This window comes from Hydra viridissima, unplaced genomic scaffold (genome assembly GCF_058129835.1).
Source record: "Hydra viridissima isolate aposymbiotic clone 2 unplaced genomic scaffold, HvirCarnegie_v1 scaffold_4, whole genome shotgun sequence".
Lineage (NCBI taxonomy): Eukaryota > Metazoa > Cnidaria > Hydrozoa > Anthoathecata > Hydridae > Hydra > Hydra viridissima.
The window spans coordinates 8479890-8498601 of NW_028324303.1; the positions used below are offsets into that span (position 1 = coordinate 8479890).

At 28.5% G+C, this 18712-nt stretch overlaps 2 protein-coding genes and 1 pseudogene across 2 annotated transcripts in view; 2 read left to right on the forward strand and 1 right to left on the reverse strand.

Moving 5' to 3' along the window:
- Positions 1-18712, forward strand: part of LOC145183707 (uncharacterized) — a 59468-nt gene that overhangs the window by 23944 nt on the left and 16812 nt on the right. The gene's annotated exons all lie outside the window — the stretch shown is intronic.
- Positions 8704-18569, forward strand: LOC145183680 (reticulon-1-A-like). Its single transcript, XM_090086172.1, has 9 exons — positions 8704-9183; positions 9591-9647; positions 15916-16123; positions 16206-16245; positions 16350-16448; positions 16857-16926; positions 17596-17642; positions 17870-17928; positions 18037-18569. The coding sequence occupies exons 1-9, from the start codon at positions 8820-8822 to the stop codon at positions 18095-18097; spliced, it is 1005 nt and encodes a 334-aa protein (XP_089942298.1). The 5' UTR covers positions 8704-8819; the 3' UTR covers positions 18098-18569.
- Positions 11269-12041, reverse strand: LOC149889706 (uncharacterized; annotated as a pseudogene).

Sequence of the window (18712 nt, forward strand, 5' to 3'; positions counted from 1 at the left end):
GAAGAAGCGATGAAGTTAAAGAAATAGTCAAATCGCGAAACGTCATAGATTGTTCGGGATCGAACTCACGACTTTCTAATAACGGGACACATACCTCAGACCGCTCGACCATTGAAACAGTGTAATAAAATTTTAAAAAATTACATTATTTAAATTATACATAGTACATTTACTTTTTAAAAAATTAACAAAAAACTGATGAATATAAATACGTTAAGAGATGAATATAAATACGTTAAAATACGTTAGCTTTTCTACTTTAATGTAATTTAATACACTACAATAGTTATTGTAATTGTTTTCATCAAAACAATACAATTTTTATTGTAATTTTATTTCATTAAAACAATACAATAGTTCTCGAATTTTATTGCATTGTTAGAAGAAAAACAATACAATACTTATTGTAATTGTTTTTCATCACAACAATACAATACCAAAGTAAAATTTTGTTATTGTTTCTGTAATATTACAATACAAAATTATTGTTTTGTAATGTGTAATTGTATTTAATTTTTACAATTACAATTACAATAGTCCTAACCTTAGTCTTGATAAGTAATATAATAAAAGACTTTAAATTGATATTTTCAACCTTTAATTGTGTTTTTTAAAAAAAGAAAACAAAAATCAACTGTAGCGCTCGTCAAATGTCCTAAAAATGTGTACTTCAACTGATTTACTGGTTAATCAAATTTTTTGCAAATCATTTCTGGAACTCGAAATAACTCGAAATATCCCGAAATATCCCGAAACACAAATAATTCTCGTAATGAGACAATGAAAATTTGGGAAAAATGAGTTTCGGGAAACTCGAAACCATTCTCGTAATGATTCTCGTAACAACCGGGACCCGATCGAAATAAATTTCCCGAAAGTTTAAATACTTTACTCTCGTAACTCAAACACATTTCGAGAAGAGTTCCGTTACGAGTCTCGTTTCGTAATGTATCGAAACAAAAATAGTTTCGAGAATTCCATGCTTATTTGAAACTCCTGCTAACAATAATATTAGGAGATACCGAATGGCTTAGCTACGCTGGCTACTTTAATTTAATATTTATTATCATGTAAACAAATCTCGTACAAATTTAAGTAACAATAAATTATTGTATTTAAAAAAGCTAAAGAGTAATCACTAACTTGGAAGTCTAGGGATATGCAGCAGTTAAGGGCCGCCATGCGTTCAAGCTGCCCGTGACTAAAAAACTGGAAAAAGGGCACCAAATCGGTTGAGATATGATAATTTCTGAATTAACGATTTTTTATGAAATTCTTGGTTAAATGTGACGGTAATATATAGCAATGGTGGTCACTACCCTCTTTAAGCTTGCCTTTTTAATACAACAGGTTTTTGTTGGAAAAGAAATCTTTCAAGTGTCACGCAGAATGTGAGAAAGTTAATATATATTTAAATCCTGTTAGAGGCAATAAAGAGTTATTTCAGTAAAGAAAAAAAATGAATTGGTTGAAAATCTGCAAGCTGAACCATTGAATCTTGAGGAATTTAGTGTATGTTCTTTCCAGCCATTTAAGTGCATGAAAGGAGATTGTGTAGAATATATAGAAAGAACTGTAATATCATATCTGTATCAGGAATCGAAAAATCTTAATTTTTACCATACTACTGTTGGGTAACCCGTAAAAAAATTTTTCACAAAGTTCAAGAAGCAATCTTTTTATTAGAAATGGTCGATGAAATCAAAATGAGAATGCATAAATACAACATTTAACGCTGGTTTTCAAAAGTAAAATGGCAGAAAACCAATCTAAAATAAGATGAAGCTATACTCAGTGTTGATTTCTCAAAGAATTCTAAAAGTAAGCAACTCCATAATATCAAGAGTGCTTTTTTGGATATGAAAGTTTTACCATTTTTACGGCAGTCTGTTTCTTCCATGGATGTATTACTGTTGAAAATGGTAAGCTTGATAAAGAATCTAATTTGGTAAAGTTGCTTGTGGCAATCATATCAAATGAAACGACTCATGATTGATATGTTGCTTTTACGAATAACAACTGTCCTATAAGGATCCTCAAGAATTTAACTCCATCAGTTTCCATCCCTTTAAAGTACCCTTTGTCTGAATTGGTGGAGCTGTTAAACGAATAGTTTACAGAAAAGTTTTTCCAGCTAAAGTTGCGATTAAAAATGCTAAACAATTTTCAGAAGCAGCTGATTAATGGTGTAACATTACAAATTATTTTTATCTTTAACTTAAAAGGTTGTACCTGTTTTCAATTTTAAAGAATCAAAGCCTCAAGTAGAAATTTCATTCTGGAGCCTTTCTATAGATCCATCCGAGTCACAAGTTTAGAATTCTACAAACAATGTTTTTATTCCCAAATAACTACTTCTTCATAGGTAATTTTTAAACATTTTCGGGAAATTCAAGTCAAGTTTTGAAAAAAGGATATATGGCTGTAAATACAATAACAAACTTGCATAAAAATGTACTGAATCCATGGTAATCCTCGGAACATTCATTGTGCAAAAGCTGATGAGACTCAGTAAAAAGCAATTTCCAAGACTGCAAGAAAACATCGTTATTAGGCTATAATTATCAAAATAATGACTTTGAATTTAAGATAATTTACTAAAATTTTAACCTTTTTTCATAGCTCTTCTTTGCTGTTTTAAACAACCTGAATTTGGTTTAGAGAAATATGCAACAATCAAAACTTCCAAAAAGAGTTGTGATAGCACCTTGTGTCATTATCTTTTAACAATCAACTGCTAACCTGTTTGAATTTATGGCTGACGAACTTCCTCCATGAAATTTTACAGGTGCTCAATTTTGTTAAGATTGGGAAAATTTCCCTGCTAATTTTTCAAAATTAAAGTATCATATGCCAGTAGATTATCATTGGCCTTGCAATATTGGAGACACATGAATTATTAAACATAAACAAGCAAGATCTTATTGTAATAATATTGCTCATTAATGGTTTATTCAGCCAAAACTATTTTAAGTGGAGCCATTCCATGTCATATTACACATCAAACCACCGTGATATGGATACTTTTCTCGGGATGACAAATATTTGGCATAGTATGGGATCAGATGTTCTAGTACAAGATAAATAGCAAATATAAAAATTAATAAATCTAAGTATGTAAGAAATAAAAAATCTGAAGAAGATTTGAGCTTTAAGGTGACTTTAAGGTATAAGTAGTTAGCTAACTTTAAGGTAAATGCAAAATGGATTACAAGTCCATTTTGCATTTACCTTAAGTTTAGAGGCTACTGTAAAAAATGTGAAAAGGATAGAATATGCCAACATAAAGAACTAAGATGGAAAAAATGTGACTTGTGTATGTAAACATGGCGATATAAGATGGAGATGTTTTAATTTCACCCATAAAGTGCGGCAGGAAACTTTAAGAAAATTTAGTGGTTTTTGATATAATTTATTATTTTTGATAAATAACATTAATTATTGTGAGAAATGAAAAAAATTATTTTAGAAATTTCTGATGCATAATAAACGGAAAGAAAATGCACAAGATGTAAAAAGAATAAAGAAACAGATTAATTTGTAAAATGTGGAAAAGAGTTAAAGACGCGTATTACTGGCAGAGATTATAAAGTAGAAAAAATATCATAATAGATGCGAGCATGGTGAAACAACACAACGTTGAGAATGTTTGAGTCAGGGTCAGTCATGTTTGAGCCAACAAAAGGGTTCTGTATTCACCTTTAAGCTAAAAATCATTATAAAGAATGTAAATATGCAGGTGAATATGCGAGTATAATAAATTAAGGTGGATATGTATACCATATGAGCTAGTAGAATAAGAAAGAAATATAGTGAAAGAACTTTAAGTGAAATTGGAGAAGAGTAATGTGATACTGCATTTAATAAAAATAATATATCAAATGTTGGTTGATTTGATCCAATATTAATAGCTTACCTTGTAAAATGTTAAAAGTAGTTACTGCTTTAATGTTAAAAGTAGTTAAAAAAAAAAAGTACTGCTAAATATTAAAAGTAGTCACTGCTTTATGTCAATATTGTCTTTTGTGATGATAATAATGTTTATTGTTAAGTCTTTGGTAGGTTTTATTTGATGTCCCTAATTTAATTTCGAAATTATCGCAGCTTTTCATAAGTAGCATGTTTTGTTGTAAATAAACCTCCTATATGGAGGCGGCTCATTGATGGTAAGGGGCGAAATATCTTTAATAATTCGCACAGAGCTTTTTATAGTTGATGTTGAACGTCTGACTTCTGAACGATACATAGCAGACACTTTAGAACTTTTTGTGGTAACTTTTGCACCGTACATTGGAGATGGATTCCTTCTTCCCACCCAACAACAAGTCGTCTTAAAGACAAATTGAAGACGTCTTCAAATTGGTCTTAAAAATGTCTTAAACTGGTCTCAAATGAAACACAGTAAGTCGTCTTATTAAAAACGTCTTAAAGTTGTCTTATTTAACACGCATTAAAGACGGCTTAAACTGGTCTCAAATGAAAGTCTCAAAGTAAGTCGTCTTAACTAAAACGTCTTAATATTATCTTATTTAACACGTATTAATGACGGCTTATAAAGACGTGTGTGTGTGTGTGTGTGTGTGTGTGTGTGTGTGTGTGTGTGTGTTTATATATATATATATATATATATATATATATATATATATATATATATATATATATATATATATATATATATATATTACCTTTCAGTCTCCTGCCAATACAACATAAATATATATATATTGTATTAGAAGGAGACTGGAAGGTGGTGACAGAAAATAGAAAGGTGTGAGTATATGAACTATCCAAATACAATAACTGAAAAAAGAGACATGATTTACTATTGAAAAATACTTCACAGCATCCATAAAAAAAGAGTACATGCCCACCCAACAACAAGTCGTCTTAAAGACAAAATTAAGACGTCTTGAAATTGGTCTTAAAGATGTCTTAAACAGGTCTCAAATGAAACACAGTAAGTCGTCTTATCTAAGACGTCTTAAAGTTGCCATATTTAAGACATCTTAAAGTTGTCTTAAACTGGTCTCAAATGAAACACAGTAAGTCGTCTTTTCTAAAACGTCTTAAAGTTGCCTGATTTAACACGTATTAAAGACGGCTTAAACTGGTCTCAAATGAAACACGGCTTAAAAAGACGTGTGTAATATATATATATATATATATATATATATATATATATTACACACATCTTTTTAAGCCGTCGTTAATAGATGTTAAATATGACAACTTTAAGACGTTTTAAATAAGACGACTTACAGTGTTTCATTTGAGACCAATCTAAGACATCTTTAATACCAATTTCAAGTCGTCTTAAATTTTTCTTTAAGACGACTTGTTGTTGGGTGGGAAACGTCCATGATTAAAGACATCTTAAACTAGTTATTCCGAAAGACGTCTTAAATTGTTTATTCCGAAAGATGTCTTAAACTCTTTATTCCGAAAGACGTCTTGTTAAGATGTCTTACGAAAGTCTTAAACTGGTTGTTTCGATAGACGTCTTGTTAAGATGTCTTACGGACGTCTTAACCTGGCTGTACCGATAGACGTCTTGTTAAGATAAGCTAAAGACGTCTTAAACTGGTTATTCTGAAAGATATCTTAAGCTGGTTATTCGAACAGAGGTCTTAAACTGGTTGTTCTGACAACTGTCTCGTTAAGATGTCTTACGGACGTCTTAAACTGGTTATTCTGACAGATTTCTTGTTAAGATAAGTTTAAGACGTCTTAAAATGGTTATTCTGAAAGACATCTTAAACTGGTTATTCCAAAAGACGTCATAAACTGGTTGTTGCAACAGACGTCTTATTAAGATGTGTTAAAGACGTCTTAAAATGGTTATTCCGAAAGACGTCTTGTTAAGATATCTTACGGACATCTTAAACTGGTTATTCCGACAGACATCTTGTTCAGGTGTCTTACGGAGGTCTTAAACTGGTTATTCTGTAAGCCGTCTTGTTAAGATGTCTTGCGGACGTCTTAAACTGGTTGTCGGAAGACGTCTTAATGAGGTGTGGAAAAGCCGTCATAAACACGTCTTTAACTAGTTGCAGACGTCAAGACGAGTTAAAGATAAGTTACATTCGTCTTAAAGTCGTCTCATGTTGGGTGGGTTCTGCAGGATAATGCTAGACCACATACAGCACATATTGTTACTAAATACGTGTATAATGTTAATATTCAAATTTTGGAATGGCCAGCTTACAGTCCAGATATGAACCCAATAGAGAATCTTTTAAAAATAATTGGATGCCGTGTTAGAAACATCCACCACCTAGCAGCCTAGACAACCTGCGACAAAGTCTTATCCGAGTGTGGGAAGATATCCCTCAAGAAACAATTAGATCTTTAATTGAAAGTATGCAACGTCGTTGTCAGGCTGTAATAACATGAAGAGGTGGTAACACTAGATATTGATCAGTCAAAAATGTTTCAATTTAAGCTGTATTAGTGTGCATAGCAATAATAATGATTTTACTTTATTTTGTTAAATCATATTTTTGGTTTTAGTTTTTTTTTTTCACCATCCTCAAAGTCAATTTTATTATTATCATTGAAATAATTTTGTTCATGTATTCTATTTTTAACATGTTTGTCAAAGTATATGATAATATTGATGACAATTAAAAATCGAAATGTATGTGGTGCGTTAATTTTGCGGTTAAGTGTATTTCTTTATATCAAAAATTTAATGGAAAGTGTAAAAGGGCATTATAATTAATCTTTATATATGCACAAAAAAAAAGAAAGAGGATATATGGAATAATTCGCAATAATTTTATCGGTAGATATTTATGATCTAAATTTGTTGGGTTAAAATGGATGCAATGGTGGCAGTTGTATATGAATAAAAAAATAACACCAATGTCAAAAAGTTTTTAAGTGATTATTGTACAATAATGATTTTTTTTTCTTTTTTTTTTGACTAAAAAATGCTTTGAAATCCAAACCTATTTTTAAATTTATTCATAAAAATTAAAAATGTCAGACCAAATACTCATGCGCCTAATACATTTTATTACCCTTAAACTAATCTTGTTCAACTTTACAAATATTATATAATACTTTAGTTTTCGTTAAATGAAAAAAACGTTGAATGGAAAAATGTGCCACTTTTTTGATAAAATAAATTTTTTTTTAATCAAAAAAGTAATTCCAAATTTGACGAAAAATTCTTTTAATTAAGAAAGTGGGTGTTATGAGAAAGTGAGCGTTATAAAAATTGGACGTTATAAGAAAAAAATATATGCTTCCCAGATGAGATTACCCAGTTGCATCCCGCTGAAAAAATCACGACAGTACCCAGGTAGTAATCCCAGCTGAAACCCAGTTGTTAACTGGGAGTACTTCATTTAATATTAATGTGTGTAACATTTTTCAAAACTTGTAACATTCTCTTCCCTTGCCTAGATATGTTCAATAGTGGAGCTTTAATTAAACTGTTTCACTTATACTCGGATCATTTTGTAATTACTATGAAGAAAAGATTGATGCCAAAATCTTCATATAATCAGATTATTAAAAGAAGTCCGTCATAAAAAATCTTCTCAAACAGATCATTATTTCAATACACTGTGTTAAAAGTCTGAAAGATTTCTTCTACCAGTCCTACCTATTTGTTCTACCTTATGAATTACCACATTTTTTACCCGTCTACTTATGTTTTGTCAGTTAATGTTAAAAGTAAACTGTTAACAAAATTTTTGAATGGAGCAACTGAGATTTTTTTTCTTCTCTTTTTTCTCAAGATAATTTTCATAAGACTTTGGTTGATTCTTAAATAACTTGATCAAGAGATTTCTGAGCCTATAAAGTTTTTCTCAAATGCATTAACTGAGGTTTTCCTCCGATTAACAGATTGTATGTAAAGCAAAGATTTTTTTAATACATTAGTAATAATACTGTTCCAGATAAGATTATGCATACTATAACGTTTTCGCAAGGAAAGTACATTTTTACTTATAGTTAACGTCTGAAGTATATTTCTGCTTCAATTCACTAAAAAAAGCAAATCACTTTTTTATAAAATAAATTGCTCAAACTCAACAATCACGATTGCTCGGTACTTTTGAATAGAGCAGTTGATTCTGAGAATGAATAAAGAAAAATTGAAGGAACTTTTGTTGAAGCAACAAACTAACAGTATTTCTAACAGAAGGGTTTTACTTGAAAACTCATTCCTACTACTTTTGTACGAGTTTGCACTCGTTAATAGCTACAAAGTAAAGAACTTACATTCTGTGCAAAATCTTTTAAACTTTAGTGAATAATAACTAATCCCATATACTAAGAAATAGTTCGCTAGACTGTTTTTAGGGTGGGTGGGGTTGGGTGTGCGGAACAGGCCCCGTAAACACGCCCCAACCTTCTTATCATAAATTATTATTCATGACATGAAGGGTATGTGAACTAAATTTCAAAAACATAAAAACAAAGGGTTTCAAAAAAAACGGCTTTTTGTAATTTTAATTAATATTTTATCAAATTTTTTTTAAAACCTATTTCCAGTTTTATATTAGTTAAAACCCAAAGAATTTAGCTGGTATATCATACACCTCAAGCAAACTTTTATTTTCTTAAAAGACTTACAAAGACATTTTAAAATAGCTTTAAAAATTTTTTTAGCCTGTCTGTTTTAAGTCTAGAATCTGGGAGCGAGTAATAAAGCTTTGTTTTGAACCCTTTGTTTAAAATTTCAACTTTGCTTTATCACTTGTACTTTGTACCCGGTCTTAAAATATTTTAAACGAACGGTCATATCAAAAGTTAGCGTTTTGAATAATTGTGGTTTTTTGAAAATTTTGGAAAGATAAGTTAAAATGAGTGATGTTCAAGAGCACTACATATCCTCTCCAACAGATTACAATAATCCAACAGAAAAAGAAATTAACGAGCTGCAATCTGCCATACCGAATACCGGACAGACAGATGACAATGAGTTGTTTGTTTCAAAATTACTATCAGCACCCAAAGAGCACTTTGATATCATTAGTTCTGATGATGTCTCGAGTTCAAACAACAGCCAAGAACAATTATTGGATTCCTCATCTAATCTTCTCCCTGAAACTACAAATATTGATACAATGGCAAGAACCAAAAATATTGAAAATCACAATGTAACACCAGATAAGATTAAATCTCATGAAGATACTTCTGAAACAGAAAAATCCAAGCAAACTAAAGGTATTTATTTATAAACCAGATAAATTTGCTTATAGGGTGTATTTCTAAAACAATCAGACACATCCTAGATGCTATTTCTTGCTTAATTATTAAAGTTTGAACTTTTCTTTATGTTAGTGTAGTAAATGAAAATGTTAATTGTCAAAAAAGCAAATATATATAAATATATTTATAAAAAACAAATATATATATATATATATATAAAAAGCAAATACATATGTATATAAAAAGCAAATATATATATATATATTGTAAGATCCATAAACTAAATTTTTGATAGTTAAAAAAATATTTATGTTGCTGATTTTAAAAGTATTTTTTGAATCTGTAATATTTTAGAGTAAAAGGATTTTTATAAGTTATACTACTTTTGTTTAAGATTTGTTTTTAAAATTTTCATCATTCAGAATTACACTTGAAAAGTCCCCTTGGTTTGTGGATAAAGGAAAACTTGAATATATCCAGTAAGATGTTAATCTATTTTTCAATCTATTATTGTCATTTCATTTTGTAAATTATTATATTCACTATTTGAGCCAAACTCTTGCAATAATGTTTCAGGACACATCAAAATGTATTTAAAGATATAATGTGTAAAATATATTTCTAAAGGTTTTTTAAATAACTATGCATCAAGTTTTTAAGTGTTTTTATTGATAACAAATCATATATGTTCAAAGATAATCCTTCATATCTTAAGAAAAGTTGAAAAATATAATTTTGCTTATTTTAAGCAAGTGGAAAATTAAGGTATCTGGTCAATTTAACTGTCTGATAATAAAACTAAATGGTCAGTTATTTTTAGAAAATCAATTAGAAAAATATTTTGCTGTGTTAATTTTTACCTTTGAAAAAAAAAAAAAGATTTTATTCTATGAAAAATAACTAACTTACATTACTTAGTTTTAATTTAAAAAAAATTTTACATCATTTTTAAGCAAAAGCTTTCAAGACTCATGGGCATAGAGTTTTTCATTTAATTGAAAAAAAAGTTATACACATTTTTATTTATTCGATCATATTTATGAGATTTTATTTTTATGCTAAGTCATTTAAAAGTAACCCAATAACTTAATGACTAAGTTGATTTTAGAAAAGGCTGAATTTAGATATATTCTTCTTCGTAAACTTTCTTTAAAGAGCTATTTAGAAAATATGCACAAATGAGTAATATAGCAGAAAGATAAATGGGTGAATGAAGCAAACTAAACTAGGATTTTGCAAACTACACAAATTTTTTAGATGCTTTTCCAATATTTGAACGATGTTACAAAAGTTTACTATGTACTACTGAAATGCATCCTCCATAAATTGCTAATTTGACCTATCAAAATAAAAAATTCTTGCTGGTTGACCAACTTAAAAAGAAAGTCTTAGTTTTTGAAGTTTAGGTATTACAAATATCTAGAGAACCTATATACTCAGAGCGGACATACAAAAAACGGTGGCCATGTTTTTGCCAAACTAGCAAATGAATTCAAGTAAAAATAATTAAAACATAAAAACACATAATAAAAAAAATGAAATACAATGTTTTAAACAAAAATTTGTTTTTAAAAATTAAACTTTTTATGTTTTTTTTTTTCAAAATTATTAAAAAAAAAAAACAGCAAAAATTAAATGTAATTTATAAGTCACAAACTTCACAAAATTTTTACTTTTTAAATGAGCTCTTTAGTTGAAGCTAAACCTTTAATGTCAATGCATGCATTGTCATGCTCTTGCTGCTAAGTTCACAAGAATTTTTTTTACTTCTTTCCTTTTTACATAATGCTTTTTTTTTTTAATGCTAAATTTTTTAAGTCTGAATTTTATAAACCTGTTTTCTAGCTTGCATTTAACTTAATGACAATTAGGATACAGAGCTAAACTTTTAATTTGTTATTCAGAATTAATTTCCTCTAAAAACATAGCATTACAATTCTTTTGGGAAACAAGGTATGGCTCAAATGATCTACCTATTAACTCCATTTGTAAAAAAAATGCAAATGTGGTTTTATTAGCAAAAAAAAAAAAAACTTCCCACTTTGTGCTCTTTGTCTGTAACAAACTCTGTATAATCAGTATTTACTCTATTTTTAGAACTTAGAGATTCAAAACCAATTGTGCCAATTTTTTATCTCTAGAAATTATGTACCCTACATTATTAAACAATTTTGCTAAGCATTACTTGAGATTAAGTTGGAGTTTTATCCCAATTTTTGAGTAACACAATTCGCTCTTTCTACTGTGGCTTAAGTCCCTTACTATTAACTATGTCAAGAAAACCTGATAAGAATTGATAGTCATCTATATCATTACTGCCCTTTGAGGATTTTTTTAACAACTGGGCAACGCAAATAAGTTTCAAGTTATTTTTTAATTGAAGAGCTGTAGGAATTACTTGTTTTGCATGTAAAAGATTCTCTAAACAGTCCTGGGTAAATCGTTATGTCATTAGAGAATCAAACTTTTTCTAGAAGAAACATGTTTTGCAATTTAATAACTGATGTTGTTAATAATATAATACCAGATTGAATAAGTTTCCACCTTATTTTTCCACTTTGGCTTAATACTTGTATACCACGGAATATTTTTATGATGTCACTTTAAAAAGTTAATGTTTCATTGTAAAATTTGTTATTTTTCATGCTAAAAGCTATTGCAGGGTTTTGTATGGTCATTATGGTAAACAATTTATCAACAATTCCTAAAAAGCAAGCAGTTGTGAGCATTATTTGTGAGCAAATGTTTTTTCATTTCTAATAAGTTTTAATCCACAACTTATATAATGATTTATTACAGATGTTGCTCTTGATACTTTCAGATGTGAGTTTGTACTGCTCAGATGTGAGTTTATAAGCAAACTTCAAGTCCATACCTTCTTGAAAGTCAAGCTTGTTAAGGTGTTTTGAATCTGTAATTGGTGATTGAAGTTTATATTTTTCTTGAATCTTTGTGAAATGTTTGTTACATAAGATCTTATATTCTTTAATAAATGTGGCACATCTGTTAAAAATCAGCAGTATGAATTGGGCCACACGGGTGTTTGATTGAACTGGAAATAATAGCACTTTTAGTACAGCTAATAATAAAATATCTCCACACTGCCTGGTTGATGGCATCCATATCAGAAGTAACACTATTAATTTTTAATCCTAATTCTTCAATGTAATTTATTATAAATAGGACAATGTTTTTTAAGGGCCTGTTTATATGGAAAGCGGGCTGGCTTGGCAAACGGGCTGGCTCGCTTTCTATATAAACAGGCCCTAAAACACCTCCATTAACAGAACTTCCACTATAATAATATGCAACAGTTTGTTTCTACCTTGTAGATATTTCTCCAAGCATAAAAGCCAAAGCGTAGTTAGCTTGGCCATAATGTTCAGGTAATGTAATAATTCCATAGTATGAGCTTGTAGATGTACTTGAAATATCTAATATCTGAAATATCTGAAATATCTGAAACATAGGGATTAGAAATATCTAATACCTAAATTTCAAAAACTGTGATTTTTTTTTTAACTGGTTAACCAGTAAAACCGTCAAGAATTCATTTTGATAGATCAAATTAGTAATTTTTGGTCAATTCAGTCAGTTGTAGACTGCCTATTATTTTCCACTCTACACCCAATGTCACCAAATATGGATGTGTTTACTAAGGGTCTGCATATCATTATTATTTTGAACCGATAATGATATGACACGATAACGATATCAAACGATATGAGTTTGTCTATGAAACAATAATATCGGTTTAGTTATTGTTTGAAACGATAACCAAACGATAACTTATTGTTTGAAACGATATTATCAGCTTTTTTATTGGTTTATCAGAATACATAAAAATAACGAGAATACCGATATTTATCGGTATAATAACGATATTTTTTACAATATTCCAATTTTTTTTTTTTTTAATGCCAAATTTTAGTTCAAATATATAATAAATCTTCAAGTCGAGTCAAGATGTCGTTTTGCCTATCTTTACGGGTTTTACAAGTTAATCCTTCCCAATTGTATATATTATCTAGATGTCTAACTTCACAAGAATTCTGTAAAGAAAAAGTGAAGCAACACTGTTCTCCAAATTGACCCCCAGGTTGAAACTCTCCCCAATCCTGATTTTTTTTACATTTAATCAATCATATGCATTAGTAAACACAATATATGTTGTCAAAAAAATCTGAACTAAGTGCTAAATATGTTACTTCCAAAATTGAAACGCATAATTTTTGGCTTTTTTTCTTCCAAAGTTTTAACAAAGTCAGCTATTATTGTAGTCAAAATAACCCATTAATATTTATTTATTTCATTTACAAAAAAAATAATAATATAAATACATTTGTATCACAAATGATATTTAAGTTAATGCTTGTTTAAATTAAAATTTACCACAGCAGATTTTAGCTCTCCATAGCTTTTTGTCCTATGTTTCTTTTATAGTTCATCCAAGTCTTTTCATAGCTACCTAAGCTAATATTATTGCAATCTACAAAGGTGAGAATGTGATACACTAAAATATGTATTTTCCATGAAACTGTCAAGTCATTATTGGTAAAATATTGGTAAAATATTGATTGCTGCTATTCATTATTGGTAAAATATTGATTGCTGCAGTTAAGGTCACATCCTTCTCCAAAATATCTAACAGGGGCATAAATCGATTATCATTGTTTCCATCTAAACCTACACCATGATACCCTCTCATTAATATGTAATGTGTTTTCAACCAGCTTTGAAAAGCTGGCCAAGCTTATTAAAGCAAAGTACAAAGTTTATCCACAACTCCCATCATAATGTGAAGCTCAGGTGGAGGAACAATGTGTTCAAGAAAAGTTTCTTGATCTTCTTTTAAGTAAATGAAACGAGGATTTATTACATTTTTGTATTCCTGCATTTTCAATCTTTTTTTTTTCCACCATATACATATTGGTCATAACATAAGTCTATAGAGCCCAACGTTCTTAGTTTCCCTGCTTGAAGGGAGCATTCTCCTTCACAATACAGGCAGGCATATTTACCAGAGTGGCTTGAAAGTTCTAAAAACACTATTTGCACACTTTAGGTTAAATGCCATACTGAAGTTTACTTCTTCAAGTTGAAGAAGTGCCAATAATTTTTGGAGGTTGCCATTATCCTCTAAGACCATCTCCACAATGGCAAGAATATAGCATTGCTTGACACCAGAATCTTCATATATTTCAAAGGAAGAATAATGAATTTTTGGATAGAAAACAATAATAACTTTTTTCTTTTTGACTTAATTTCATTTACTCCAACTGTAACAGAGAAAAGATTTCCACCTGTAGACATCTTGAACTGCTCTACACTTACAATGCTTTCACTCCCCATTTTATGCTTTAACAATCCAGATGCTACTTGTTCTGCATGTTTATCTCCAAGTGATTCACTAATATCTACTATATTGGTTACAGCTTTACTTTTGCAACAACCATGAGAAACTCCTCTAAAATTAATAGTAAAAATTTTAAAACAGTTTTGGAAATAAGTAAAAACAATAAAAAATATATTGAATCAAGCTATAAATTAGCATAAAGAGAAAAAATGTTTTAACTGATCTTATTTTAACCTTATTTTTAAATTATAAAATCATAAACATAAACAATCTATACTAAGATTCAAATAGCAGAGTCCACAGATTTTTTCAGCTACATTTAAAGTATTTGACCCTGGCTAATTATTTGTGGATACATATCAGAGGTTCGCCTAATAGTACTCCTATTTACCTGAAATACATTATTTTCTATCAAATACATTATTCTACCTGAAGTATATTATATAATATCAATATGTATGTGTGTTAATATATATATATATATATACATACATACATACATACATACATACATACATACATACATACATACACACACAAACACACATACACACACACACACACACACACACACACACACACACACACACACACACACACACACACACACACACACACACACACACACTGGCTAGAGAGTATATCAAAGGCACTTTAATCTATATATATATTAATGGGTTATTTTGACCACAATAATGGCTGACTTTGTTAAAGCTTTGGAAGAAAAAAAGCCAAAAATTATGCGTTTCAATTTTGGAAGTAACATATTTAGCACTTAGTTCAGATTTTTTTGACAACATATATTGTGTTTACTAATGCATATGATTGATTAAATGTAAAAAAATCAGGATTGGGGAGAGTTTCAACCTGGGGGTCAATTTGGAGAACAGTGTTGCTTCACTTTTTCTTTACAGAATTCTTGTGAAGTTAGACATCTAGATAATATATACAATTGGGAAGGATTAACTTGTAAAACCTGTAAAGATAGGCAAAACGACATCTTGACTCGACTTGAAGATTTATTATATATTTGAACTAAAATTTGGCATTTAAAAAAAATAATAAATTGGAATATTGTAAAAAATATCGTTATTATACCGATAAATATCGGTATTCTCGTTATTTTTATGTATTCCAATAAACCGATAAAAAAAGCCGATAATATTGTTTCAAACAATAAGTTATCGTTTGGTTATCGTTTCAAACGATAAGTTATCGTTTCATAGACGAATTCATATCGTTTGATGTCGTTATCGTGTCATATCGTTATCGGTTCATACTGATTTACCGATAGCGATATGCAGACCCTTAGTGTTTACTAGTTTTAAGTTTGATCCTATAGAATACCAACCTCTTTTCAAGCTGAGTACTTATGTCTAATTTTGTTTTAGTCATTCAATTAATTTACTGGTATGATGTACAAAGAAGTGCAGTTACATTTATTGGCATCTTGTTCTTGCTCATGTCATTGTACTTCTACCCAGTCATTCAAGTGGTTTCTGTGTTTGGACTATCTTTGTTAATTGTTGCATTTCTTTATCGGATTGGAATCACTGTCATTAATGCAATCCAAAAAACTTCAACTGAACATCCATTCAAGTGAGTTCTCTTTAAGAAAATGCATGATCTTTGAATGCTTATAGCAACTATAAGTATTTGAAATTTTAACAAATTTTTTTAGAAACCTTCTAGAAGAAAAAATTGAGTTGTCAGAGCAATCTGTTAGTAACATTTATTTCTATATTTATTAGCAACGTTTTTTTCTTGTAACTCTACTCATATAGTTATTTTGGTTCATAGCAGTGAAAGTATTTAACACTTTCAGGTAGCCTATTGGTCAACAGAATTATGCTTTTTGGCAAACAAGTCAATTGGAAAATTTCAGCATCTGTTTCTTATTAAAGATGTTGTGGATTCAATCAAAGTAAGTTATAAGCAATGAATATAAAAGTTATTGTGCAAAACATCAGCCTGTATTTTGATGTTTATATTTAGACCTTCCTTTATCTACCCTTATTGTAAATTAAATTTTCAAAGTTGTAAATTTCAAAATAGTTTTTAGCAAAATTAGTACTATGTATTCAGTTGGTAAGGAATGATTTCATTCATTTATTTTAATCAAAAGACTTTATTTTTTCTTCACTAATTCTTTTTAGTTTGATTAAATTGAGTAATTCCTTTATATAGTTTTTGAACTCATTTATTTATTGAGGTCTTGCAGCAATAATTATTTGTTAGTTTTTCTTTACATAGTTACATCAGATTATTAGTTTTTAAAATGTACTAAATTAAGAATTTGCTTTTTTTTGATATAGTGGCTTTTTTCTTTTAGTTTGGATTACTTTTATGGCTTTTATCATATATTGGATCATTTCTGAGCCTTTTAACCATTACTATCTTTGGTATGCTTTTTTTTTTTTAAAGTATGTGATAAAACAGGAAATAGTTATTGTACAAAAGTATAAACAACAAAATTATTATGTTAAACAAATGACAAATTAGTTTAAAACAAATTAATAGTAAAAAAAATTTTTTTTTTTTTTTTTTTTTTTTTTTTTTTTTATATTTTAGATTAAATTGTACTTTATACAAAATACAAAAGATTACTTTAAAAAAAAAAAAAAAAAAAACAGTATTTATTTATAGAAAGTACCATACAGAGTTTATATAAATTATGCTTTTGTACAGGAACTTTTTCTTTGTCCTGATTTATTTATAAATTAATTTTCAAGAGTTATCTAAATCTTTTACCATAAGATTTAATCTCTTTCAACATGTTAGTGCAGTTTACTAAATGGGCAATGTTATCTATATTTTAAAGGTGAACTTAGAAGATTTCTTTACTTAAGATGGGTGTGCTACATTTTAATAATTAATTTATCTTTAAATTAACAAAACTGCTATTTTTTGATATTTCAATTCTTTGAAAAATAAAAAGTAGCAATTCTATCAATTTAAAGAAGAATTTTTTAAGTTAAGGTAGATGAAATTTCTATCTACTTGTTTTTTGTTGTTTGTTACTTTGTAGCCTAACAACTCTTTTAAATTATGATTTTTTTTTCTTGTTAAAGGTGTCACTCTTCTTTTTACTATTCCAAAGCTTTACGAAGAAAAACAGGTATTGACAACAATTACAAGTTAAATTTCTTATTTACAAAACAATAGATTGATAGTCTTTGTTAGCTAAAACATAGATAAAATAACATTTAATCTCAATATAGACTATAATAACTTTTGATTCTTTCATCTACTAGTTGTAATTTAAGAGTAGAACTATGCACAAAAAATATTTTAGCATAACCTTTTATTTAGTTGTAAGATGTTTTCACTTCATTTTTAATTTAGAATGAAATCAAAATTATTTATAATCTGGTAGTTGAAAATATTTTGCAAGTTTTATTGAGGTAAGTATGAAAAAAAAGTTTGAGTAAAAGCAATTTGCAGAGAAAGAAAGTTAGGTTTTTTTTTATAAAAAATCTTTTTTTTTTCTTTTTTTTTTTTCTCGTCTTTAGAATTGAAAGCAAGATTCCTGAAAAAGTAAAAGCCATCTTTTTAAAGAACAAGAAAGATTAAGTTTTTGTAGGAAAATAAAACTGTTTTTCATTGGTTTGAATTTTGACAGAAGTTTAAAATATAGTCAAAATTTTTTTCTCTTTTTGCAATTGTATTCTTTTATTGTTTCAACTTATATTTAAAAGCACAATGTTAATCATTTTATCTTCTTTGTATAATTCTGCATCTTTTTTTTTTCTTTTGTTAAAATGTTTTTGTGTTCATTTATTATTTAACAGTTGAGTTCACTTTTTTGTAGAATTTTCGTCATATTTCTTGTAAATATATCTTATTTAGTATAGAGAGAAATTTTCTGTTTATTATTCTGGTTTATTTAAAATTTAAAGGATGTAAAAGATATCTTTAGTTGGCTTTTTTTATGGTGTTTTATTTATTTTTTTTTTTTTTTGTAAAATTATTGATAGCATAAAAAAGTTTATTAAGATGCAAGATAAAAAAATTACTTGAAGTAAGATTATATTGTATGTATAAAGTTGTTTCCTTTTTTGGAGTTTTATTTGTATGCCATAGGTTTTATGATCAAGAAACTAACATGTTTGAGCAAGCATCAAAATATTTTCTTTTTACTATAGTTGAAATATGCAGTGACAAATTTTTATCTGAAATTTTTCCAGA